This window comes from Paroedura picta, chromosome 8, assembly GCF_049243985.1.
Source record: "Paroedura picta isolate Pp20150507F chromosome 8, Ppicta_v3.0, whole genome shotgun sequence".
NCBI lineage: Eukaryota > Metazoa > Chordata > Lepidosauria > Squamata > Gekkonidae > Paroedura > Paroedura picta.
The window spans coordinates 33,302,096-33,329,428 of NC_135376.1; the positions used below are offsets into that span (position 1 = coordinate 33,302,096).

A 27,333-nucleotide genomic window follows, 5' to 3' on the forward strand; every position below is an offset into this window, starting at 1 on the left:
CTGATATCTCATCATGGCTTTTTTCTCACAGCATGGACAACCCAAAGTTTCCCCCCAGCTTCTTGTGCTGTCAATCAATGCAAGCCACCAACCCCTTCACAGCTGTGGTTTTGGGCACTTAAGCTTCCGTCCCCCCTGAGTTGCAAAATTAATTAATTAATAATTAATTTTCTGTGTTGCTACAGGGACTTACTACAACAATAAAACAGTTAAAAAACACATTTCGAGATTCTTTGTATAATGGTCTGTCTTTATGTTCTGGTGGGGCATAGTTGCTAAGCTAAGGGCTGCTTCATCACACACACATGCAACCCTCTTTCCCTGTTCATACCCCACCACCAGAAAACACAAATAGGAATGTGTTTTAATTGGGTTGCCAATATTAATGTGCTCACTGAAGAGAACATTTTACTTGAATTGATGGCATGTCGCTTTGTGGTCCCATAGCAATGTAGACTACTCTATTTTTAAAAAATGTGATCCAGAAATGGAGAGGGGAGGGTGGGTGTGAGGTGAGCAAAATGCTACTGAGATTGTCACATGTTTCTCTTTTCAGTCAGACTTGCTCTTGTTTGTGCCCTGATTTGCAGCATGGCAAGAAAGGGGAAGAGGGATTTTGCAATTTCCCTCATCATGGAACAAACCAAGACAAACACTCATGCCTACTCCTGTACAGCCATGGGTTGCTGCTGATGTCATGAGGAAACAGTCTGCGCAGGGGCAAAATCCTCATGCGGAATTGGTCAAGGAAAAAGCATAAGCCTCCTATTTCTGAATGCTTCAGTCCTTTCTACCACCAGTACTCCTATAGTTATATAGGTCCTCAGGCCTATATAGAAAAAAAGGCAACCACTTAAGAACACAGATGCTAAAAGGCCAGGGAAGCAGGAAACAGCATCATACACTAAGGGGCTTTACGCACCGGGATCTTTGTTGCAAATTGGTCACTGAATGAAAAATCGCCATTTAAAATAGTGGAATTCGTCGTTATGCATACCTGCCTTTGTAGTGGAATCCAGTTGCGTTTTGTAGCGTTTCCCACAGGCTTCCGGTCTCAGCAGAAATCGCTAGAAAGGAAGCGCTATTGCCAAGCTCGTCCCGCCCCTGGCCGTCAAGCAGCCAATGGGCAGCCGTTAGCATGCTCCCAAACAGCCCCTTTCCCTTTAAGAAAGGTTTTTTTTTTAAAAAAACAGACCCATTGTAACGAATCTGTGTAGATTCGTTGCAACGGAGAGACCCATCCAGCTGCCTAGTGTGTTTGAGCTGTCGCTTGATCGTTTGACCGTTGCCACACTCCAAGTGAAAAAAAAAATCCCCCCCCCTCTCACGGGCCCGATTTTCGGCTGAATGAAAGTGTAAAAAATAAAGGGAAAATACATCAGCAAACTTGCTTCTCTGTTCTGTGTGCTTAGTGACTGAAGGGGAGGGAATGAAGCCGGGGAAGCCTCTAAACTGAAAGAGGCTCGCTGGTGCGTTTATCCCCGCTCGCTCGGAGAAAAAAAAAATGGCGATCGCTTCGCCGGAAGATCAGAGAAGAAAGCCAGGGGGAGGGACTTTGTAGAAACCACAACAATGTTAACGCACAGGTCTTTTTTGCTAGTGTTGCAAATTGGTTGCAGGAGTGTATCGCTTTCCAGAGGGTGAATCCACTTTTGAGGATTTCCCTGAAAGCGCTACAAGGAAGCGCTTTTTGCAGATTGGTTTCAGGTGTGTGGCAGATTGTCAACGACGTTGTGCAAAACAGCAAATCAGTAGCTTTTTCAATTGGCAACCATTGTGCTATTTTGAAGGCGTGCAAAAAGCCCCTAAGTCTCTCTCTCAGTTAAAATGTAAAGTAAGTAAAGTAAGGCATCAGTGGAAATATTTTCCCGTAAGGACCCAGGAAGTGGCAGGGCTAATTGCCCCATCACAAGGAACCGGCAGCAGCTTGGCCTGGCTGTTGCTACTGCAAGGAATCAGTCCTGATTTCAATTATTTGTTTGTTTGTAACCTAGATGTAAGGTGGAGAGCTTGTTAGGGCCATTTTCAAATGAAATTTTGTTTGATTTTCTTTTACCTTGATGAACATGTCTGTGCACTACATGCGTTTAGGATACTGTACCCCTTTGATCATGATGTCATGTCACAGATTTCAGTATTATCCACATATAGTCTAATATCTCTGTATCTGTTACTATTTCAAACCATACAGTATGTGATGTTCAGATGTGGTGGTGTACATGTGTGTGTGTGGGGGGGGACTGAGATTTAATTATTTATTAATTATGAGCTGCCTTTCATCTTCAAGGCAGATTACAATATATATAAAATACGTAAAATGGAGTAGTTTCATATATATATATATATAAATCCAAAATTTAAAATGACTATTTATGATCACTCTCTCTTTTATTTGTGAATTCCTGTACAAGAGTCTTCTCTATTGGGCCGCTGTGCTGAGAATATCTAATGACATAGAGTTATGAAACACAAAATGAACTAAAGATAAAACAAGAACTAATCACAAGCAAATTTTTAAAACAGAAAAAAATAATGGCTAAAATAAAGCTTTCCTTAGAATTATAAGTCTAGCAGTGCTATTCTAATCAGAGTTACAAACTTCAAAAGCCATTGAAGTATTGTGCTGTCAGTCAATAAAGAGCTAACAAAGTATATTGATGTAAATCAAAGAGTTCCAACTAAATTGGATAACTATAAGCTTTACTTCCTCAAAGTTGTTTAGAGAAAGAAAGACACAAATAAAATAAATTTATCAGTCAAACAACTTCAGAGGCGGCAGTAGATGTTGAGAACAACTTCAAGGAATATACAAGAGTGAGTTTCAGCAGGAACTTTCTTCTGCAGTTTCAGCAATAGAAAAGTTTATGGAGTCAAAGCTTATGCCTTAAGTATGTGAGTGAAATCAAACTGAAAGGAATACCACAGATATTCTATGATATACTCAGGGAGGAACAGACCAGAGGTCATGAAAACAAACCAATGGGTGTTCTCCCTTCAACTCATATTGCTTGCTATTCAGCAAACAATTTTTCTATTTGATCACCTTATTTGTATTTTTGAACACAGGTACATGAGAGGTCTCTGACAGAGTAAAGAGAAATTGTGTGAGACTGAATTTATACTTTAGAATTTGAGGCTAACTATCTCTGTTTGCTTTACATACAGAAGTCATATTAGTAATCTGCAGGTATTACACCATCATTCCATTTATATGAAGGAGTCCTCCAGTGTCATATTTCTGGAACAATGTGAGGATTTTATATGCAGGTAGTTTCTATTGAAACAAACCAGAACACGTTGCATGAATGAAATACCAAGCTGCAAAAGCCTTGGCACAGAATGTGAATTTGTACTAGGGTTGCCAGCTCTAAGTTGAAAAATACCTGGAGATTTTGGGGGTGGAAGCTGAGAAGGGTGGGGGAGGGGGAGGGGCAGGATTTCAGTAGGGAATAATGTCATAGTAGGGAATAATGTCTACCTCCCCAAATGGCCATTTTAACCAGGTGAACTGATTTCTGTCACCCTGAGATCAGTTACAATCCCAGGAGATCTCCAGCACTACCTGTAGGTTGGTAACCCTGATTTGCACAATATTTGGCTAATGAACAGGGGGTTCAATTGCGGCCATTTTCATACAGCATACAAAGCTTTTAGTGCTTTTCAGTTTAGATATAAGATACAGCAGGACACTTTATAAAATTATACCTATAGTGAAGAAAGTGGAAGGTTCTTTTTATATAATATTAGAATGTAATGTATATTGCATAGCTAATGAGCAGTAAATTTAGAAGAGATAAAATAATGTATTTCAGTAAATAACTCAGGAGATTCACTGCAACATAAATTAGTATTGGCCACTAACAAATGTAGTGACTGCTTTTAAAAGTGACTATAAATATTTATAGAGGGAAGTTCATTGATGGCTATTAGTTAAATCAGGCTTTCCCAATCAGGGTTTCATGAAACCCTGGGATTTCTTGATGGCCCTGGAAGGGTTTCCCAAATGGGTGGAAGTTAATTAATTTTTTTAATGTTGAACATTTAATTGGTTATATATATATATTTCAACCTCCCTCCCAAATGGCCAATGATGGGCCTGGAGGGGGTGGGAAGGGGAGGGGAGGGGCCCCAGGTGGGCATGTATACAGCTATGCTTCCCAGCCATATTCTGCATGATCACACCACTTCAGGGGTTTCTCAATGGTAAAAAGTTGAGAAAAGCTGATTTAAATGGACAGAAAACTGCTGAATGCCTATGCTTCTACCAGAGGAAGTTCTATGTCCTGCTTGTAGAATTACGTTTTTTATCATGTCCCTGATGGGACAGTTCAGAAACTCTCAAGAGTCTTGAACCTGGTCTTTTGGAAATTTTGCATGTTAAACCATTTAAAATGGAAATGCAATAAAACTTTATCCTTTTGTTGTTTGAGCAAATGTTTAATTTCCTGTATTCATCCACACTCTTTTTAAACAAGCTCCTATTTAAAATGCTATTCCTGAGTTATTTGAAATCAGTAGATGCTCCAGGATATGTTTGTTTGTTTTTTTCCCTGCTGACAGCAACACTATAAAGTTTGTGATAAAATATGTTTGGCTCTTTTAATGATATGGGTTGTATGCACATGTTTTATTTTGTTGATAAACTGAACTAATACATATTTAAGCAGCTCTTTGAAACATGCATTATTCAGCCAAGAATTTGTAGAAGACACTGGAATGGCCTTTGTACCTGTAATGTAACACTAATGTATAATATATAGCCTACTTAGAATGTAATAATCATATACAACCCAGGCTTCTTCTTAGTAGCTACCTTGGAAACAGTCTGTTATTTAAAAGTTTACCTAGAGTAGTCAGTTAATTCTTCAAATATTATGTCATTTTTGTTGCAGTTGATCCACACTGACTGATTATGCATGGCAGCAGCCATGTTGGGCTGCTGCCAGGTCCTTGCGGCGGGGGTGACATGCCCCGCTACTTCCTGTGTATGCACAGGCGAGCAAATTCCCTGGCATTTGTGAACTGTCCCAGTGTAGTGCCTGAGTGTGCACAACGCCAGGCCAACACAGTGGCAGTGGGGGGAGCAGGGGGCATGGTATCGCCACCGCACAAGGTGGGGGTGGAGGAACATTCCATCTAGCTCTACAGTGCTGACAAGGGCGTGTGGTGTTCCTGCAGGGACACTGTAAGTTGGAGTAGAGCTGGCTTTTCTGTTATGTACAGGACTGGTCCAGGAGGGTGGTGGATGGTGCCCGCGGTATCACACAGAATGCAGGAGTTTCCACATTTGAATACTGTGAGCCATCCAGGGTACTGTCTTGGGCCAGTGCCAGGATGTTGGCAGCATCATGCATAATTGGGGATTAGCCCCATTGCTCTGCTGCCACCACCCTGGACTACCCACCCCGTGCATAATTGGTCACCAAGAAGAAACTGAAAACATTGAAGTAGTTCTTATATATCACATAAAACAACTGAAATCAGTTCTCAAGCAATAATAATGCAGAAGTATAGAATTGAAAGCCCGTCTCTGTAGAAATGGATATTAAAACAATGACAGTGGTTGCAGCAAAAATTTAAAAGTTCTTGCATACCTCTTCAAAATACAATTTAGTACAATTGCAAGGGTTTTATATAAAGCATATATATATATATATATATATATATATATATATATATATATATATATATATATATATATATATATATATATATATATATATATATATATATATATATATATATATATATATATATATATATATATATATATATATATATATATATATATATTTAAAAATGAACAATTTTTAACAATTTAAAAATGAACAAAAAATGTTAACAATTTGTGATCAAATTGTGATTTGAATAGAAGAGTAATTGCATATCAGGTATATTTGCATCTGCAGTACTGATGGCTTTTATTTTTAGACAGCTAACAGGTATTTATTACTGATGCATGTTCAGAACTTTTTAAATTGCTCGGTTTAAGGAGCATTGTACTTTTCTTAACCTTCCAATTCAATTTATGAATGTGTAAAAATGAAAATACATTTATTTCTTGTTGTTAGCTGTTTAGGAGACAGGACAACAACTGCTTGACCAAGGCATTACTTAGGAACATGATTCTTTCAAGATGATGGAGACAGTGGTTGCTTATAATGAGAACTCTGGAATTATCTGCTTAAAATGCCTTGGACTGCCAGAATGCCACCAAACTCAATGAAGCACAGGAGAGCAGAGAGATGTAAATTGAAAAAAGCTGAGTGCTTAATCCCTCAGATACTGACTGATTCTGTGTTCCACCAAGTGCTATAATACAACAACAGAGTGACTATTGGACTAAAGAACTGGCTGTTATTCCACCTATGAATAAGGGTTCTATGAAAATATTATTCCTACCCAGCAAAATTTTTGTAGGGTCAGCCATTTAGGATAAGCAACCTGAGGGCTCTCACTTAGTGCATGAAGCGCAGGTACCTTAAGCAACCTTAATTTAGGATACAATAGCTATATTATTGTTCAGTAATTTGTATTCTACTGGAAGAAAGGAAGGGGTAATTGAGATAAACAGGGGGGTGAAAAAGAGGAGGCAAGGAGCAATAATGGATAGTGGTGAGGCAAGCAAGGGCTGGGGATCCCAGTGCTTAATCGATTACAGTTAACACCACTGTCTTCTGTCAGGAGCTTGGATATAATTTTCAATCCCTCCTTATGAATGGAGGCCCACCTCACAAAGGTAGCCCGCCAGACATTTTTCCATCTATGCTAGGCAAGGTTGCTTGCACCTTAACTCACAGAGCCAGACCTAGCTACAATGATCCATACAATGATCACCTCTATATTTCTTCAATTTGCTCTAAGCAGGGCTGCTCTTGAGACTGCTCTGGAAACTCCAACTGGTCCAAAATGCAGCAGCTCAAGTTCTTACAGGAACTCATCAGTGCTTTCTCAGGTGCATTGGCTCCAGATTGGAGACCAAATCAGGTTCAAGTGCTAACCTTTAAAGCCCTAAAGGGTCTAGGACCAGCATATCTTCAGGACCACATCTTCCCTCCACCAAGAGCATTAATGTCTTCAGAACAGGATCTCTGGCCCAAAGAAAATGAAATTGGTCTTGACCAGAGCCAGGGCCTTTTTGGTCCTGGCCCCTGCCAGGTGGAATGCAGTCTCAAAGGAGATCAGAACTGTCCAGGACCTTAATCAGTTCCACGGTGCCTGTAAGATGGGTGCTATTCCACTGGGCTTATTATTGGGGCCCAAAATAACCACCAATAAACAATGGCCTCAACACTGGGAGATCGAAAATCAGCTCCTGGATGTCAACTGTCTGGAATATTCTTTCAGGGAATTGGATTCTTATAGTCATCAACAACGCATTCCTTGATATACGTGATAGATATTGATAGCTTCCTTTCATTAATGGCTGCAAGTCATGGTGAATAAATAGAACTGCCATATTCAGAGTCAGGGCCAACCTACCTAAATAAAGTGTACTAATAAAATCTCAGTCCACTTGCTGCTGTTCTGTAGGGCTGATTTTCACAGAACCCTTTCAGTCCTTGAAACTGATACTGCCAAAGAAGCAGCAGCAATCGCTGCTATAGACATATTGACACACACCAAATACTATCCTAAAAATCACATCTGTTTCATGTTTATTATTTGCAGGCATGCATTTTAATGCTTGAGAGAGAACAGTAAAAAAGAAACAAATAAAATATGACTACGTTTCATAACCCCCTTGTACATACACAACACCCCTTAAAGTTATTCTCTAAATTGTTGATACTCAGATCTGTCTGTGCTGCCTGGTCATTTTCTATTGAAAGTAGGAGAGCAACATGATTGCCATCTTTTATTTTGAGTTTATTTTAAGATTATTTGGTTGATAAGTGGTAAACTTAAATATTCAGTAGGCATGATCACACATTGTGGACCCGGCAACACATAAATATATTTTTAGAAAGCATATGTGAATTGCTTCAGCCTGCCTGAAGAAAACAAAGTGTTCCCCGTGGAAAGCTTCTGACTAATATAATTAGAAATTAGTTGGCATATCACATATCTTTGTGGCTATATATAACCCTCCCCTGAATAATTCAAATAATAAATTCGGCCCCAGTGGAAAGTGGAGTTCATTTCTCTGAATTTGTTAAATGTTTTCATTTGCAGAGACATGTGCTTAGGGATATTACTAATAAATTTTAAACCATGTCTCTACAGGTATTACTTATGTAAATCCTTGCACTATGGGGTGAATTCATATTTCTATTATTCAGTTGCCCTTAATATTTTCTCTCTTTTTAAGGATATAGCCACATTTTCTTCCCTTACCGCTTCCATTTTCATCTTGAGATTTAATACCCCTTTCTGCAATAGAAAACACATTTAGAGCTCTGAGAATAAAATCTATAATACTGGATTTGAGTTGTAATATTCTACTTTGCATAACCATCGCAGCAAGGGAAAATATCAGCTCTTCTCTAAAAACCTGTGCTTAAAATAACTATCAAACAGAACAAGTGTGGGTTAACATCAGTCTTGACCGGTCTACTTTTGTATTTTAGAATACCCTGGTCCCATTGGTAGAATTTAGATTTACAATGCAAATATGCTATCTCAAGATCTTGTAACAGTTAATTAAGGCATAATTCATCTGCCATAGTTGTGCATGTAACGTTACCACTTAGATATACAAAAAAATTGCATCTTTAATCTGAGTTCCTCCGAGCATATGCATTTTCTCCAAAAGGAATGATATTTTGCAAAGTAGAAGGTGGGAATTGCATATTCAGAGACTGAACCAATGGGTTGCAGTTACCTGGTGCCCATGTCTCAACATGAGCCTGGATACCTACAGTCATGCTTGCCCAGTGGGAACTATATTCCCTTAAAATCTCCTTACCAGGCATTTTAGTGGTGCTCTGCCACCACCTTGAGAACCCACACAGCCAATGGACTCAGTTAAACACTGACTAATCCCCCTCAGAAAGATCTTTAAATGAAGATAGTATTTAAAAATAATTTTAAAATTTCATTAATTTATAACTGTTTTATTATACATGTATAATAATTTGATGTTTAATTTGATGTTACCAGACCTGAGCTGACCAGGGAAGGGTAGGATATAAAAATAAAATAATAATTATCATTATACTTCCATAGTAATTCACACAGCAGTCTAGATGTAATATGCTTCTTCTAATAGCACATTTAGCATACTAGACATTTGGTGGGGTTACACTGAGGTATTCCTGACCTTGAGTTATCTGAGTTGTATTGACTTCACATTCTCCTGAAAGTTTGGGAATGTTTTGTTGGAGGTACAAGAAAGGCTAGGGATGCAGGATGGGTTAATGATTAAAATACTGGAACAACAAAAGAAAGTTAAGCAGGCAGAATCATGGCTTTTGAGAAATGAATTGAAAATTCCTTCTGTAAGACAGTATGATGAAAATTTACTCTTAATGGAAAAGTTGTTCTTATGGATTTCTGTCCTATGGTACATTCAGGCACTTTTAAGTTACTTTACATTCCTCTTTTCCTGTCTTACATTCAGAACATAATCCAAAGTAATATACTAAAGTATTTCATTTTATCCATTTATAATAAGGATTCAATTTGTAGGTTACACATCCCGAACACTGAACCTGGGCACTTTATTTAAATGGTAGCTTCTGGCTATTTAATTATATATCTATCTAAACATTATAATATGACAGTGTGATTAAACACCAGGTGGCAGAGACAGACACAATCATTATGTACCTTTAAAACCCCTGTGTAATAGTTAAAGGCTGCTCTTTGCCAACAGATGGTGTTTTCTAAGGAATAACTACTTTTACAATGATGCCAGTTTAGAGAAAGATCTGCAAGAACAATCTGTGGTTCAGTCCTTTTCCAAAAGATCTACTAGGCCCAGGAAAATTTAAAGAAGTGAGAACATATATCCAAGATGGAAATAATATTTATTCACATATTTTGAGTTAAGAAGGCAGAAAGGATATATTAAGATGTTGAACAACTCAGTATAGATAAGTCTGAATAAAGCTGATTTTTTTAAAAATGAGTATATCCAGTTATATTGAAGATCAGAGAATTCTGCACCACATTGGCTGGGGATGGGTCCTCTTGCAGCTGCTCCTGTGGTGAAGAAGCTCTACCAGGTCTGAGTAAGGCAGGGAGAGACTTCACTGCCACATGCAAATCCTAGGGCCAGGTCATTCCCAAAAATCAATACTGGTTTTGGAATCTGAGAATTTTTGGAAAAAATACAATAGTGTGTGTGTCAACAATAGACCCAAACTGAAAAAAGCACTTTTTTTGTGCACCCCTACTGCACAGCTCTTTAGAGCAGAGGACGGAGGGGACTATACTACCTCAATAATAGTGGAAGCCTAGACTGGAGATCTTATTTAAACAGAATGCTTGATGATTTAAAAGGTTATACAACTGGAACTAGAATAAACATAAGACAATTATATATCTTTATTTGATTGAAATGCAATAATAGGCTCATGGTCCTTTCAGAAATATTAGCTGTGCACCCACTCCCCTTTCCACCTCCTCAAGGCCCATCATTGGCAATTTTGGGAAGGGGCAGAGGGTCAACATGTCCATTTATGGTCATATCACTTGATAAATGTTTAACTAATTAAAAATACCATATTTGCCGGCGTATAAGACGACTGAGCATATAAGACGACCCCCCAACATTTCCACTCAAAATACAGTACTATGGGCCACTATGGGCAGCTATGTCTATCCTAACTGAAGTGCACCCGGCATATTAATAAATACATACATACATAAGACGACCCCCCCCCACTTGGAGGCATGTTTTTCAGGGGGGGAAAAGTAGTCTTATACGCCAGCAAATACTGTATATGAAATTTAATTAACTTTGCCTATTCAGGAAACTCTTCCATGGCTGTCAGGAATTCCCAGGGTTTCATAAAATTCTGGTTGAGAAAGCCTGCTGTAAACAATTGGGATTATTATGAAATAGTTGATACAATGGTCACAGAGAAACAGATTTTTTTTGCCACTTTTATATAGTGTACACTGGGGGTCCCAACTTTTTTGAGCCTGTGGGGGTGTGTAGCCACAAGATGGCTGCCATATGGGGCAGAACCTACTACAAAATGTCTGCTACAAAATGCCAGCCACACATAGGTAGTCTGACTGCAGGAGAATACACTGAGAAAGAGGAGTAAGAGATTAAAACTAGCACTGTGGTAGCACTGAAACTGCATAGTGAATTGGATCTCCAATGCCCAACTTGTGCCCATACTGGGCACAAGAGCCACCAGACTACATCCTCTTGCTAAAATCACTTGGTACGCACCAGGAAATATATTGCTGGGTGTATGGCACCCACATATAGCATGCTGGGAATGCCTGATATAGACAAAGTAGATAGAGAGAAATGTACTCTCTATCTTGTATTACAAATCACATAATATTACACAACTGATTGGACTTACATTGAAAACTGAAGAAGTACTATATAAGATAACAGGTCCGTGACTTGCAGAACTCATTCCCACTGACTCAAATGAATCCATTTACGGGGGATCAGTACCTATTAGCTGTGATAGTTGAATGGAACCTCTCCATTCAGAGGTCAAATTTGATTTTAAAAATTATGTTGGGAAAGAGAATAAAACCAGCACTGCTTTAGCAGGTGCCACTCTGATGACCAGAATCTGGGAAACTGTCAGTAGGAAAAGGAAGTATACTCAAGAAGTCTACATAAATGTTTATTGAAGATATGATGGCCTTATCCATATGGCACTATCTTTCAAAGATGTTCACTGTCTGTAACTTTCCATAGTCTATATTTTTTTCAAGAAATATTGCTATCTCAGTATGATGCTGAATGTTAATCCATGGTAATTTTAAAAATAATTAACTGGACATTATTTTCCCACATGCCGGACACGTCCTCCTAACATGACAGACAGGACGTCCAGAAAGGCTTTACAAATTTAGACCTCCTTCCTGCATATTTCTGAAAAATGACTAAAAATATCTGAAGGGTGTGACAATGGGATCCACTCAGGGTGGGAAATTACATTTACGCTACATCTGTCATGCCAAAAATCCCAGCTGAGAATTTAGTTAATTTATTATCAGTGAAAAAGGCAATTCTCTAAGGCAGTCAGCTATCAAAGTGATTCTCCAGTAGCCTCAAATGGAACTGGATTTCACTATCCCCTTAAGTATCAAGTGCAGAACAAATCTCTTACACATGGGGCTTGTTCGGCTTTGTATGACACATTTATGTCAAATTTAAGAGAATGGTAAAAATCACAGAGTACTTTCATTGTGAAAATTAGCCCAACTATTTATTCCAAATTCCTTTCTTAAAAAATGTGGGGAAATCATTCTCATTTTATTTTCATGCTAAATAAATGGAAAACATTAAGAATATAAAATGACTAAAGTAAGGTTAACATTAGCTGTTATGCCATTCTGCAGATCATCATCATCATTTCTGTATATAAAAATGCATTAAGTTCTTTAAAAGGCAACCAGTGTAATGAAATGCAATACGAGTTTTATTAGACTTTACAAATTGAGAATTAAACTGATCAGTTATACTGTATTGGGAACAGCAATCTTTGAACAAACCTAATGTAAGCTATTACAAACAGTATTCTATACCAAAACTAGATTAGACATGTAACATATGTTCAGATCCCTTCTCAGTCCCACTGCTGGTGATATTAAAGATCTCTCTCTCTCTCAAATAATTCTGGAGAAATGGTGAGAATGAAGTACAACCTACAATTGTACTAGCCATAGAAAACAATTTTTGTGCCTGTTTAATCTGCTTTTTTTAAAAAAAAAAACCATTTATATTTCATTTTTAACAGATTAATGTCTCATGCGTTGTGCTTTGACTGACTTTTTAATGTTAATTTTAATTAACAACTTTAATGGTGTATTATGATTTATTCTGTAAGCCACCTCAGGCAGGTTCTCTAGAAAGGTGCTCCCTGCCTACGCCCCCAAAAGAACCTTACGCTCTGCCACCTCCAACTGGCTGCAGATCCCTGGCACCAAAGAAGCATATCGGGCCTCAACAAGGGCCAGAGCCTTTCAATCCTGCCCCCCACCTGGTAGAATGAGGTCCCTGAAGAGATCAGAGCCCTGCCTGAACTTCCACAATTCTACAGGGCCTGCAAAAGGGAGCTCCTCCATCAGGCATTTGCGTGAGGCCAATTGACTCAGATATCTGCTGGTGTTGCCCCCTTCAGATGTTATGATTATGTTATGCCACGTTATATTATGATTGTTATTTATAGTATTATTATATTCTATGTAAGTATTCCACAACATTTAATGTAAACTGCCCAGAGCTGTAGGGAAGGGTGGTATAAAAATCCAAATAAATAATAAGTGCAATAAAATAAATATAAATATTTATATGGAATTAGCAAACTCAAGCATGGGGTAGGAATTGGAAGCATTAAAGAAATTGACAAGTCAAAAAGAGTCATAGTCATTACCATACTACAACCCACTCCAGTCAACATCTTGGCTGCAGACATCTATAACAACTATTTCTGAATACTTTTCAAGGGCCCTCTCACCTACAGAAGATTGCAACAATCTACTATGGATGTAAACAAAGCATGCTCCACAATGACCAGATTTTTTTCCTCATCTAGGGAAGGCCACATCTAGCTAACCATCACGTGAAATGCACTTCTGGCCACAGCTACCATTTACTTCTCCAGAATGAGGTCCAAGAGCACCTTTAAGCTGTGATCCTGTTCCTTTAAGGGGTGTACAACCCCATACAGAATGGGTAATTCCTTTAATCCTGGATCATATTTTCTGCTCACTGTATCCAGGTTGTTTAGGGATTCAGTCTTAATCACAGAAGTTAAAAAAAAATATTCTCTACTTACTGCCTTGCAGCCAGCCTGCCTCAAAATTATTTATCTCAGTTATCCTCAGGTATCTTATTAAGTGATTTTATTCTTTGGAAAATATATTTGGTCTTTAAGGTGTTAGTGGACTCAAATTCGGTATTTCTATCAGACAGTCAACATATGAGGAAGCATATTCAGAATTCAATCAATCAATAATATTTTGAAAATAGACAACTGCTACCTTACTCATCCACTGCTAGACAAGGCTGAATTATAACTAAAATATTAATAAAAATCTGATATGAAATGATATTCTGATATCTAAGAACAACCAAGACAGAGGGAGAGAGAAAGGAATGCTGCTACATTGAAAGAATTACAGTATGCAAATACTACTGTGCTCACTGTTGCATTCAGGAAATTATGGATGGTTTAATTAAGCCTTTAAATAATGAAACCTTTTTATCACAATGACAGTGGAAAAGCCTGATAGCAGTGATTATCATGAACTATGACTGTAGCATGTTTGTCTTCTGCCACACTATAATTTCAGTTTACCTATATGAATTAGCTTTATAGATCAGAGAGATGATCTTGTTTTAATCCAGATCTGTTGTTTCTAAACTGCTAAGGAAACATACTTATATCTTTAATGATGTTTTAACATAAATCTTTACTGCAATTTAAGATATCATTTTGACATCTCTGCAAAAAAGAAAACCTCTAAAATTATCAGCATTACCATTATATTCTTTATGTTTCTAAAGAAGTTTCCAAAGCAAGGTATCAAAAATATTATGAAAAGAGATGCAGCACTAACCTAAAATGCTAAATAATTTAATTTAGAAAAGATATTATAAAGGATGGAGGGTCAGTGGGCACTACGGGAGCTATTTGATGTTTAAAATGATTTTTTAAATTCTTGGTTGCATGATTACGATGATTCATCTATTAATTTATCTCTTAGTGGCTCTAGCTGTGCAGAATATGAGCAAGGTATTTTCTGATTTTTTCCTTGTATGCATACATTCTTATTACTGTGGTGTGTGTGGCTGGTTTCATGCTGGCTCAAGAAGAAAGAATTATCAAGTTAAAAGCTATGAGCTTCAAAGGCACTAAACAATTAATATTTCTTTTAGCTTAAAACTGAATAAAATTTAATTTACAGATGAAAGCTTTTCTACAGCTGATAAGACCAGTCTTCTCAGTCTTGCTTTATGATAATACACACATGTAGCTATATGAATTATCCAGTGAGTTATTGCATATAGAAAGGTATAATATGAGAAGATTTCCTATGGCAGTAAAATAAAGTTTCTCGTTTCTGTTTTTAATTTGTACACCTCAGTGATTTACAAGGAGGGTTTCTTTTGACTTGTGTGATTTTTTTTGCAGCAGATTCTAATATTTGACATAAATTTTGATATACAAGACTAGGGGCAAAGCCCGTTGTCTCCAAGAATACAACGGGCGCTAGAGCTTGGCAGTGGGAAGAGGAAGGGGAGGAGTTGTCCAGTCTGTAAGGGCATGGGGTTGTCATGTGTGTTGTGTGGGAGGTTGTGGTGGCATGGTGGCAAATGAGGCCATGGGTGTGGAGATATGGGTGTCAAGAACCTGTGGTGTGGAATGTTCGTTGATTGTGGGAGAGGACTGACCTTTGGGAATTGTGGCATAGTGGTTACAGATGAGCTTTCCAGAGCCATGTCCTCAGATATGTGAAGGGAAAATCAGACTGGAGACTCTTCTTAGGGGAAGATTACATGGCAACCAATTCCCCCCAGTTCTGCGTCATTTCCCTTCTTGTGTGAATTAGGCCACATTCACCGAAATGCCCCTCTGCCCTAATACACATAGGGTAGTCACAGTACACAGGTGTCCACCCTGTTCCTTCTGTCACCCATATTTTCACTGTTGGTAAAATGTTATGTGCCCACATGGGAATGGGCCACAGTGACCCAGAAGGCCTCAGGTGTCTCAAAGCATTTTCCAATCGTCTTCCCCTTCTCTCCCCATAGCAGACTCCCCATGAGGGAGGTGGGGTAGTGAGCCTCACAGGGAAGCTGGCAACCCTAAGAGGAAGACTGTCTGTGCACAGCAGTCTTGACCTTAGTAAAGTTTTTAATACTGTTTTTTTATTTGCCAGGCCAAGGTTATTTGCAAGTTACTATTTCAGTTACGATGAGTCTCCAGATATTTACTTGTTCTCTATTTAGTTTCAGGCTGTAAATATTTATTTAGATCTTCCTGCACTTTCCAGACTCACAGGACTGATGCTGGTCTGCCTGTCTGCGCCCCAGAATACAAACAGTTGCTGATAAGGGCTGGCCATAACCTATAGGCCAGGAGGGACACTCCTGCACCACTCTCTACCAACTGCAGGCAAAAATGGCTCATTTGAAGGCTGGACTCTGAGGTACTGTATGATTTTGAAGTCCCACCTCCAAACCTCCAGGAATATTTCCAACCCAGGGGTAGCCAACCTACAGGTGTGGCCTGGAGAGCTTCTGGAATTACAGCTCACTTGCAGAGTATAAAGATCAGCTCCCCAGGCAGAAAGGGCTACTTTGGACAGGGTTGTGGTAGAGAAGAAACATTTAAGGCTTCCCACACAGGTTGTTGTTGAATTGAAATACTTGAGGTCTACTGCACAGGGTTGTTGTGCAGATGAAACAGGAGACAAAAGAGCCAGCTTCCTCTGCAGAATAACGCTGTGCAGTGGCCTCAAATCTGCAGAGAGTTGCAAAGAAGAAAGACACATGGCTTGGCTGTGTCTAACCCCCGGGCAGAGCAGTATTTTAAGTGAGAAGGGGCTTTTCTGTAGCCTCCCTATCAGGCAACTGTTTGGCAGAAGGGGAAAGTCCCCCCCCCCTCAAAAGGAAGGCCCTCAGTCTCCCCTATGTTGCTCTTGGAAAGGCATCCTTCCCTCAGTCAGAGGCTCCTTTGCAGCAGGCCTGAAGGGGGGGAGGGGGAGGGGGAGGGCGACCACTCTGCAGCCTCCTGCCAGCTCTGTCAGGGTTCTGAGGCAATTTGCAGTTGGACTTGACAGTTAGGACAGCCTTGGGGCGAAAAGAGCTGGCACAGCCTGTCCAAGCCTCTGTTCTCATCCCCCTTGGCAGCCCTACTGACCTCCTCTCCCTTTGGAAGCTCTCCCAGGAGCTTCGCGGCTCCTGATTGGGCCCTCTGAGTTTTTATCCTGGACAGGGTCCGCCCTAACTCCTCCCCAGGTGGCCTTACTCTTTTATTTAATAGGACCCTGTCCTATTTAAAGATGGTAATATTAATATGTGGGCTGGTTCCCTTTATATTTAAAAGGTAGGTCTCTTTCCCAAAGAAATTTTTAATAGTCAACACATATTATCCAAAGAATATGTTGCATTCCAAAACCAAGTGTGCTAGTATTCCTACACATATATACACACAAATACAACAGCAATGAATTGGTTTGAATTTATCTTGACATTTGTCCCTATATTAATTGTAATAAAATGTTTTGCATTATTTCAATAACATATATTGAATGATCCTTAATTCATGTATTACTGTCTGTACTTGGGGTTCATTGTAGGAAATGAAAATTTCCCCTTCCCCACATTTACCAAAGCAAACAATGCTGCATAGCTAGCAGTATACCAGCATATTGCATTCAGATGTCACAAACAAAATGAACCCACCCATCATTATTTCTTTGAACAAGGCAGCACAGCCAGTCATATTGTAGAGCAGGATTGTGATAGAGGGAATGAGGCCCAGAGAGTGAGTCAAAGCTGATTACTTGGATGTTTATCAGCAAGATGGCTCCAGAACTGAAGCCAAGGTGTCAGATTCAAGCCCTTCCCTCAGTCATGGGGAGAGTTTTTTCATGAAATCCACTGTAATTATGGGAATAGGTTTTATGTGAAAAGAGATAAAAGGATATGAAGTAAGTACCTGGTCAAGCTTCCAATGGAATTCTGCAGGACGGAAAGTATCCGCTTGATCGAAATCTTTACGCAACAAGAAGACAAGTCGACAATTGTGTACATAAAGCGCATAGTGGTGCCGATTCATTTCTAAAACACATATATAGGAAAGATGAAAAAAGTACTTCAGTATGGCTGTATAGAGCAGAAATCAGAACATGCATTCTATTTATTTCAATTCCAAAGTTATTTTTCTACATATCCATGGCAATTCTTTTAAATTAGAAATACCCAAATAAGTCATGGCTTACAATATAGGTCATTGATGTTGATGAAATTAGAAATACCTTTAGGGGCATTCTTATGACTGAATATATAACATTTTCAATACCAAAGCATTTCTGCAGTAGTCCAAATGTCGAGATGCCAGCGACTTGCAATAGCATGATTTTAAATTCCCTTCACACATGCTGTGCAAACAGCAAATGAGAGAGCAACACACTATGCACTGGGAACATCACTGCCCAAGCTTCTATGCAGGAACACAAATTGAGGTGCACCGGGCCAAATGTTCCCCCATGTGGGTGCAGGAAGAAGTGGGGCAACATGCCATGACTAAAACTCCAGCCTGCAGCCCATCATGAAACCTCCAGTGCGTAAATGGTCCATGTCACTCACCACTTCTCAGCCTGTCAATCAATGGGGCCAACCAATTGGTGGTTTGTTGGACTTGCCCCCCCTTTTACCTTTAGACTTACGTGTAGAAATGTATTTACAGTTCTATGAAAATGCATTACTACATTATTTAAAGCCCCCTGCCCCCCCCAAAAAAACATGGCCAGCAAGCAGACGGAACAGCAAGGGAGGCAGATCCCCCCCATCATTTAAAATGGCCAAAAAGCTCCCGGCAAGCTACCAGCCACTCCCCCAATTGTTTCAGACAAACAAATTGGGGGTGGTTCACCCCCCCATCATTCCCACCCTGCCTCCTTCACTGAGCAGGAAACAGCGAGGAGAGTGTGGGATCGAGGGTGGGACATTGCAGAGCTGACTACTGCACATTTCACTCTCCATACATTTCTTCAGCTGCTTGCCTGCTGGTTGTCCACCAGTGGATCATACTTTTTAGGGTGGTGAATCCACTTTTTGGGATTCCTGAAGTCGCACTTCAAAATGGAGGATGTAGCAAGCTGGCTGCTACCCAGACGCTGGAACATGCCGCCTACATTCAACAAACATTATGCTACATTTATGGCATGCAGAAATGTCCCAAGTTCTATTTATCTCTTTGAGCTGCAAAGGAGGAAACGAAGGTATTAAACAAAGTGGATTTACCTGTCTTATCTGAATTACATAGAATAGTTTCTTTCTCTGCTCTTAATCCAGGACTTGGGCCATGTTTCATCCACATAGTAATGGTGAATTGATCAGTTAAGTTCTTTGGTACAATTCCATCTGGGATTTTGGCTCCTTGCTTTCCATCAAATTTAAAAATCATGTCATTGCTGTCTATCAAAAGACCAGCTGTCCAGTTAGTTGCTGCACTGGGAGTGGGTAACAAGTCAATGGCACCTGATGAAGCCCCTGCAGATGATATATAATGAACAAGCTAATGAGATGCTAATGAGAAATCTGTTCTCTTGAATTTACGGAAAAAATTACTTTGACACACCTAATCCCTTTCATTTATTACTAATACTACCTTTGTTCTCAGTTCTTGACTACTGAAGAAAACATAATACCATTCCAGATATAAATATATGCATGGTGTAAAACCGATATGTTTATTACTGTGTTTACATAGCCATAGAAGATTGATCCCATATAAATTCTTTGGTGGGGGGGGGAGCCAACACTCAGTGTAATAGTACATTATCTACATATAAAATATTCCACATGCCTTCAGTAAAAGGCTCTTAGGCAACAGTGCTGTGAAAGACCTTGAGGGACAGCTGCCAGTTGCAAAAGGTAAAAGCGTTCTCTGATCCATTTATATGTTCCATTTCATATGTTCATATACATTTCAAGAGTGAATTTTAAGAAAGCTAATGGGGAGACAATCGCACAGTTTGGGTGCTACAAACAAGGTCTTTTGTAAAATGTCCATCCATTTTGCCTCAGTTAATGGGGACTCCTAAAAGATGTTTGCTTGAAGATGACTATAATAGGCATAGATGTACATCTAAAATAAGTTGTAATAGGGAATAGCCAACTTGTGTGAGTTTGCAGAAGAACTGGATACAGGCAATGATCCACAGAGAAATGGAGCGTGATGAGAGTTTCTGGCCCATCTCAGATCCAGAATAAGTGATTAAATGGTTATATCTTTAGTCCTGGTCAAGTAAAACATCAATAAAACAAGGTTCTCCACATGTCAAGAGTGTGAAGAGAACATCTTCAATTTCAGGATGAAGACAAAGGACAACTTTCTTGCCCTTTCTTACAGAAATTTTCAATTAAAAAAAAAAGATAGAATAAAAGCTTGTTTGAGCCAAAGACCTATGGTATCTTCTAAGAACCCTTACAGAGCAGGAAATACAATGAACCCTGAAGACCCTGAGTACATAACACTAAAACGAGGGTAAGTAACTGGTGGTGGAGCACAGGAAACCTCTAGCAAATGAGCCATTTGCAGTAGTTGCTCACTATACAGTGAGCAGAAATTCTCACTAGTAAGAATTGTGGAAAGTTCTGCTATGTGATCATTTGTTGATAGTACAAATGCCCAATCTAATTCTGCCTAAGTTTAGTAGTGGGAATATAATAAGGGTAGAGGTGGAAGGTCATAGTCCAAGAAAACTGTTGGAAGTTGTCAATTTCTTGACTATTGAATCCATAAAATACAGCAAATCATATTGTAGAGCAGGATTATGATTGGGTGAGTGGGACCCAGAGAAAAGTCAAAGGTTGTTCACTTGGATATTTGGGGGCATAGCCATGGTGTCAGATTCAAACCCTTCCCCAGACATGGGGAGGATGGATCCTGGAAGCATTTTTGGTATCATGAAGGATCACCCTAGAGACTAGTTCCCAGATTAGCTGCTCTCATGCCATTGATTGGGTTTGAGAAGATGCTGAAGTCAAGGATATTCACTTGGAATCATTGGCACTAGATGTTATGGTGCTTATGTTTCCATTTTGCCTTCTTAGGCAACAGTTCAGATGAGCCAAGACAGCAAAGGAAGTCAGTATGGCCAGATCTATGATTGGACTCATAAGAGACTTCGGTCCAGAGACTGTTGGAACCAAGGATGGTTGAGAATTTTGTTCTGGAGCCTAAGTGGGTGAGGGCCGGTGCTCCTCAGATAGAGACCCAGAAAGCACTTTCCCCCATGAAGTGCATTTAAGCAAGGCATTCTATAATGTCTCACTTGGGTGCAAATTCTTTACATATGAGGTATTTTGAGATATTGTGCTCCTCACATCAGGCAGAGAGAGTGGGCATCTGACTGCAGAATTTCCATCTCAATGCACTTTTGAAATTATGCTTTTAGGGCTATATTAAAGCCAGCAGAACAGTGGTTTTCTCATATAGAAGGAAACAGCTTTCAAAATAAGAAAGCAAGAGGCAACTTTCCTTTTTATTTAATGAACCAAAATGAAGAAACAAACAATAGAGGTTACAAAAGCATATTCTACAACAACTAACCTTGTGGGATCTTAAGGGAAAAGGGACTTAAAGAAAAAGAGCAGTATACACCCCCCCCTCCCCAGCACTAACTTATCAAACCCACTATCCAGTTACATAAGACTTAAATCACTGCAAAACAATATTTTCAAGTACCAATTCCAAAGCACGGCCCATAATACCATAACTGATAGTATTAAAAGATGCTGAGAGATCCTGAAGTATCTATAATGTCACATACTTTCAATCCATCTCCCACTGAAGGTCATAAATACCAGTGTGAACAATGTTATTTCAGTCTCATAAGCAGGCCTGAAACAAGACTGGACAGCATTAAAAAAAAAACTTCATTCAGAAAATTGTCCGTCTAGCATTTGCTTAAAAAGTGAACTTTTCACACGTCATCTTTGATGTTGTCCAGCCACCATTTGTTTAATTAGCTGTTTTGAGTATGGTATATTTCATACTGAATTGTAATTCAAATTTTTTAGATCCAGAAAATTTCATTAGGAGTGGAAGCACTATCATCTGTTTCAGTGCTGGGCTGACACCCTCTCTCTTAAGGAGGCATCTATAGCCTCCTAGATCCAGTCAACTGCCCCCTCCCCCCAGTAGATTTAAGCAACCAGCAGGAACAAGAGCAATACCAGCAGTTGGTGTAATTGAGAGTTTAAAGACCTTGTGCACATCTTCAAAATCACTGTATATTTTAAGGTCTATTTTAACATCAAAGCAGAGCCAAATTCAGTTCAAACCACTGTACGGACTGATCCACAACTGGGGCTAAAGATCTATACTCTGCTGTGCTGACTGGACAGTATTCATAATGCTGCATGAGTGCATCTGGTAAGTACACATCTAAAGCTTGGGCCTCACATAATTTGCAACTTGCTGAGTATGCACTAGGTCCTACTCTGAATAGGCCCTAGGTCTGAACAGCAACCACACAGGCCACAACTTCAGCCCCATGCCTTTGAATGCAGCACAGAACGATAGCATCATTGGCTCAAACAGAATGAAAGATTTCAGTTGTGTGACATCATAGATATTGTAAAAGCAACATAGAAGTTAGTTGGGTCTGGAAATTCCATGAAAATATAGCAGCAAAATCTGGCCACAATGTCTCCAGCTTTTTTTCTCTTTCAGCTATTGTTCGTTTTCACTTCAAGAAACAAAAGCAAAGAATAACCAGTTTTCTGAGATGAAATTCATGGAGAAAGTTTAAGGCCTGTGCTGTCATACTTAATATTTAAACAATGTTTTCATGTTCTGGAATTACTACTGAACATGTACTTTATGAAATGCTCTTAGTTATACAGTACCTTGATTACCTTTTGTTCCACAAGTGATTATTTCTCACTAATGAGTCAGCATCCCATTTTCTTCCAAAATCATATGGATGACATTTTTAAATAATTTTTTTTTCTGTGCAAAGCATACACCCATCAATATCATTATGCATATTAAGGTCATTTCTGGGGAAACAAGCTAGCAATAGTAACAAATATAGCATATGGTCAACAACTGTTGTTCCACTGTTACATCCAGCCCAGAACTTACGAACTACCTTCTGTTTCTTCCAATAATTCAGTTCCAAACAGATCGATTGGGAAGAAGTAGTCATAATTCTTGGAAGAGTTGAAGCATTTTAGGAACTTCATACATTTGAATTATAATGGTAATTTTCAGGAAATGTTGAAGTTCCTGGCAATTGTCAATATCCTTGGAAGCTTGCAGAAAATGTCAGATTTTGATTTTGTTTTTAAATGTCAAGAGCTACTCAACAAATTTGGCTAATGACCAAATTCCATCCTCATTTCCATAATGATCTGCTAAACACCGACATTCCCCAAGGCCTATCTGGAAACAACCTAAATAAGCTTATTACTTTCTGTTATTTACTGTTCTCTCTCAAGAATTTCCAGGTGTTCTCTCTCAAGAATTTCCATTCAACAAATGACAAATTCCAATTACTTACTGGTAAATATCACTATTCAAGGGTAAGCTAAAAAAGTTCCAGGGGAAAAAATGAAAAATCCAAATGTATACCACATAATTTTTGTAGAGATTTTTCAGAGTATGTCTCACGATCACAGCCCTTTCCAATGTAGTTGGTCTGCAATTCAATAGTAGTCTGAATAGAAGAAACTGGTCCATCACAAGTCTCCAGATGAATGCTGGGGAATAAAGGTATACTCCCAGAGCCAGGCTTATACTCAATACGCTTATTCCAATCTGAAAAGGGGGAAAAATCATGCAGTCTATCAATTTATAAGTAATTCCCATCAGATAATGATTTTTACATCAGTATATTTAGTTTCCCATAGCCCCATCTGTGGATACCTAAATCCAGAAACTGAAGCCATGAAAAGATGAGGAAAAACAGTGCCTGCAACTTTTAAGAAATAAATACTGTTTTAGTGAAAGCTGTGTCTGTTGCTAGTCCATCACAACTGTATTGTCAGCCTTCAAGAAGGAGGAATAAACAGAGACCTTTCCAGGACTGCTTTGATCTTTAAAGGAGGACTTAATGGGGCCAGGCATGACAGCAACAAGTTGGTGACTTGCTGCCTGTAACTTTTATGACTCTCCCGGGTCTGGCTGCTTGCGACTGTTCAATCACAGCCATTCCACAAGAGTTAAAGTGGTGTGGTGATTTAAGTTTCAGGCTAGGATCTGGGAGACTCAGGTTCAAATTCCCCATTGGCATGGAAGCTTGCTGGGTGACCTTGGGCTGTTCTGAGGATAAAATGGAGGGCAGGAGAACGATGTATACTGCTTTGGGTCCCCAATGAAGACAAAGATGTGGTATAAATGAAGTACTGAGATAATAAGTGTAGTTGAAGAACAAATAAAAAGTAGGCTGGTTGGTGGGTAGGAGGGAGAGGTGGAAGCTGGGGAAAATAAGGCTAGGGAGCTGCCAGGAGGAAGAAAAGTGGAAATAACAGGGAAGGGAATATAGGAGGAAGTTAAAAGCTACCGGCAGTTCCGTGAAGTTCCCCACTATGCAATTGAGCTCAGCCTAGCAGCAGCCAGCACCATTCAACTAGACTTGGCCCAGTAGCCAACACTGAGCAAAACAGATAGAGATTTCTCAGGGGGTGATTGTTAGGTATGGATATTTAGAATATAAAACATAAGTTGATCTAGAGTGAATACTATTACATAAGTACTACTTGTCTTGATGGAAGTATTGCTGTGATTCATTTAATTGCTGTCAATTAAAAGTAGCATCATATGTTTGTGTGTATGTGCATATATATCCTGATTACTACACACAAAATAGTACTCATGATTCAACATACTATATGTTGTTTTGCACTTGTCATCTCCTAATGTGTTCTACTTCCCAAAGTTAGATCACTTTGGAACTAGGGTGGAGAAAAAATTGTCATCCATCTCTCCCTCCCCCCCATTCAGGTCTACTGGACCTGAAAGAAACCAGTATTTTTAAAAAAAATCCCAGGTTTGAATACTATTATGGTATTTGGATTTGGCATTTTTCAGACAATCCCTATTTTTGGGGTGAGGGTTACAACAGACCCAAACACAATAATAATAATAATAATAATAATAATAATAATAATAATAATAATAATAATAATAATAATAATAATAATAATAATAATAATAATAATAATAATAATAAAAGATCAGTCCTACAGTGGCTGTCCTAGGATCTGCCTGTGCCAGGGAGGTCTTTTGCCACCACACACAAACCTGAGCTCCATGCTGCCCTGTTCACTCCTGGGCTGACTCCTTTTAGCTCCCACTGTCCCAACTGATTGACATAGCTGAATAAAATCATATTTTATTTGGGCTTGGCTATACCAGTAGCTAATTAGACCAGAGAGTTTACAATTGGCTTAAATAATACCCCCAACATTGGGAGATTGGGGGGGGGGTATTTGGAACAACTCATGAAATGTGAAAAGCTGCCACTAGAAGAAATATCACTGAACTCGCCCAAGCAAAAAATTCTTCATATCCATATCTAGGTTTATTATTATTAGCTCCACATACCTTTCTCTTCCCTTACTGACAATACTAACAATACTAGTAATAATAATAAACACATTTTTTTGCCCTGGAATGGAGGCTAAAAGTCCAGTCTATATATTATAGAAAAATTATGGTCTTTATCTAATATTTAAAAAATAATTTCAGTTAGCACATGGAACAGAAGGCTGATTTTCTCCAGGATGGCAGCTGCTGTTCATCTCTGACTTGTAGTAATTAATACCACAAATGGAAATGCTTAAAACCTGGATATGCAAGGTGCTATAAAGTGCACCAGGGAGTTCCTGGGATCCTAACCAGTCATTTATTTTCCCAGGGGAAAGACCTATAAAATGCACCAAAAGGTCAAGGACAGCAGAGAAAACAATTTGCCTGTGAGGGAGGGCGAGATGGAGTTCAGATTACCCTGCAAGGAATCAGCAGAAGTCACAATACGCATTGTGTGAGGAAGAGGAGTTCAGAGGTAAGCCTTCTATATTGTTAAGTTTAACTCAATGTTCTGTTTTCCTGTTCTTTTGATTAGATCTGTAACCCGGAAGGGGTGATAGGTTATGTTCTAGCTTAATCTGTAACAATAAAGACTTTGCCTGTTTAAGAGGGCAGACTCTCTGCATGCCTTAGATCAGGAGTAGTCAACATGTGGTCCTCCAGATGTTCATGGACTACAATCCCCATGAGCCCCTGCCAGCATTTGCAGGTTGACTACCCCTGCCTTAGATCACTTGTCATACTGAGACACATATGCACTGGGGAGAGTTGGAACAACTGGGAAACTCTGCCCTTTGTATTTGCTCAGAGGCAGCCTTACCCCTGTTCCCCAAGTTACTGAGGAAGGCTGGATTTTTTAACTTGGGTTGGTGGCACATTTTACATGCACAGGAAGACATAACATACATGTAAGCACACATAAATATTGCAGATTTATAGCAGAATTAACTGAATGTAGTTATGCATCAAAGGAACAGTCCTATTCCAATCATGTGCCAAAAAGCTCTTAACATAGTGAGTTTGGAGGGGGCTGGATAAACATATGGAAGAGAAGTCCATCAGGGGCTATTAGCCACAAGGTATAGATGAAACACTATGCCTGGGGCAATGATACTCTTATTTTTTGGTGGTTGGGGAGAAGCAGTGTCTGGAGTTCTGGCCCCACTGGTGAAACTCCTGATGGCCCCTGGGTTTTGGTTACTATGTGACACAGAATGTTGGACTAGATGGACCATTGGCCTAATCCAACATGGCTTATGTTCTTTTACTCTTAGGAATTTTCTATAGACTGAAACTTGGATTATTTCCAGTCAAAAAACAGGATTTAAATTGCAAAAGTTCCTTCAACTATTGCCACATCCTAATCCATTTTAAACAATTTAGTTGTATCCCCACTCCAACAGCCACAGAAATTTTTTAAAACAAAATCCATGAAATACTTTTCACGAGTTGCTCCAAATAGGTCTATGTATTTCACTAAACTGAGCTGGAAATAAATACCTTACCTGTGATGTACACAAGGAAAGGAATCTGGGATCAAAGAGGCATAAAAAGAAGATGAAATTCTCATTAGAGCAAAGATTCCCAAACCAGGAGTCCATGGGCCCTCAGGAATCCACAGGAGAAGGGGTCCTCAGCTTTTCCCCTCCTGTCTTAATGGCCATAAGCTAGGAAACTGTCTACTTCCATTGGTACAATCCACCCCTCCTTAGCATGAGTAAGTTCTCTCATTGCTTCTGCTCTCGGGAGGGGGCAGAGCCTACATGCCTACTCCTGCCTTAAACCACCTCCTGTCTTTCTCCCCACTCCCCATCTTCCTTGAGCCTGCCTATTAACAAGAGTGGTGATGTTGTGACATGTGATGTCTGGGAGGCATGGTCAGCTGATATCACTTCCTGGGTTCCTCAAA

General features: G+C 39.3%; 1 protein-coding gene across 2 annotated transcripts in view; it reads right to left on the bottom strand.

The window, feature by feature from the left end:
* Positions 1 to 27,333, bottom strand: part of CLSTN2 (calsyntenin 2) — a 429,057-nt gene that overhangs the window by 78,494 nt on the left and 323,230 nt on the right. For both annotated transcript variants that reach the window (XM_077348948.1, XM_077348949.1), the window contains exons 6-8: positions 23,466 to 23,651; positions 19,124 to 19,372; positions 17,817 to 17,938 (exon numbers count right to left, since the gene is read on the bottom strand). In XM_077348948.1, coding sequence (XP_077205063.1) covers positions 17,817 to 17,938; positions 19,124 to 19,372; positions 23,466 to 23,651 — 557 coding nt within the window. The remainder of the gene's footprint in view (positions 1 to 17,816; positions 17,939 to 19,123; positions 19,373 to 23,465; positions 23,652 to 27,333) is intronic.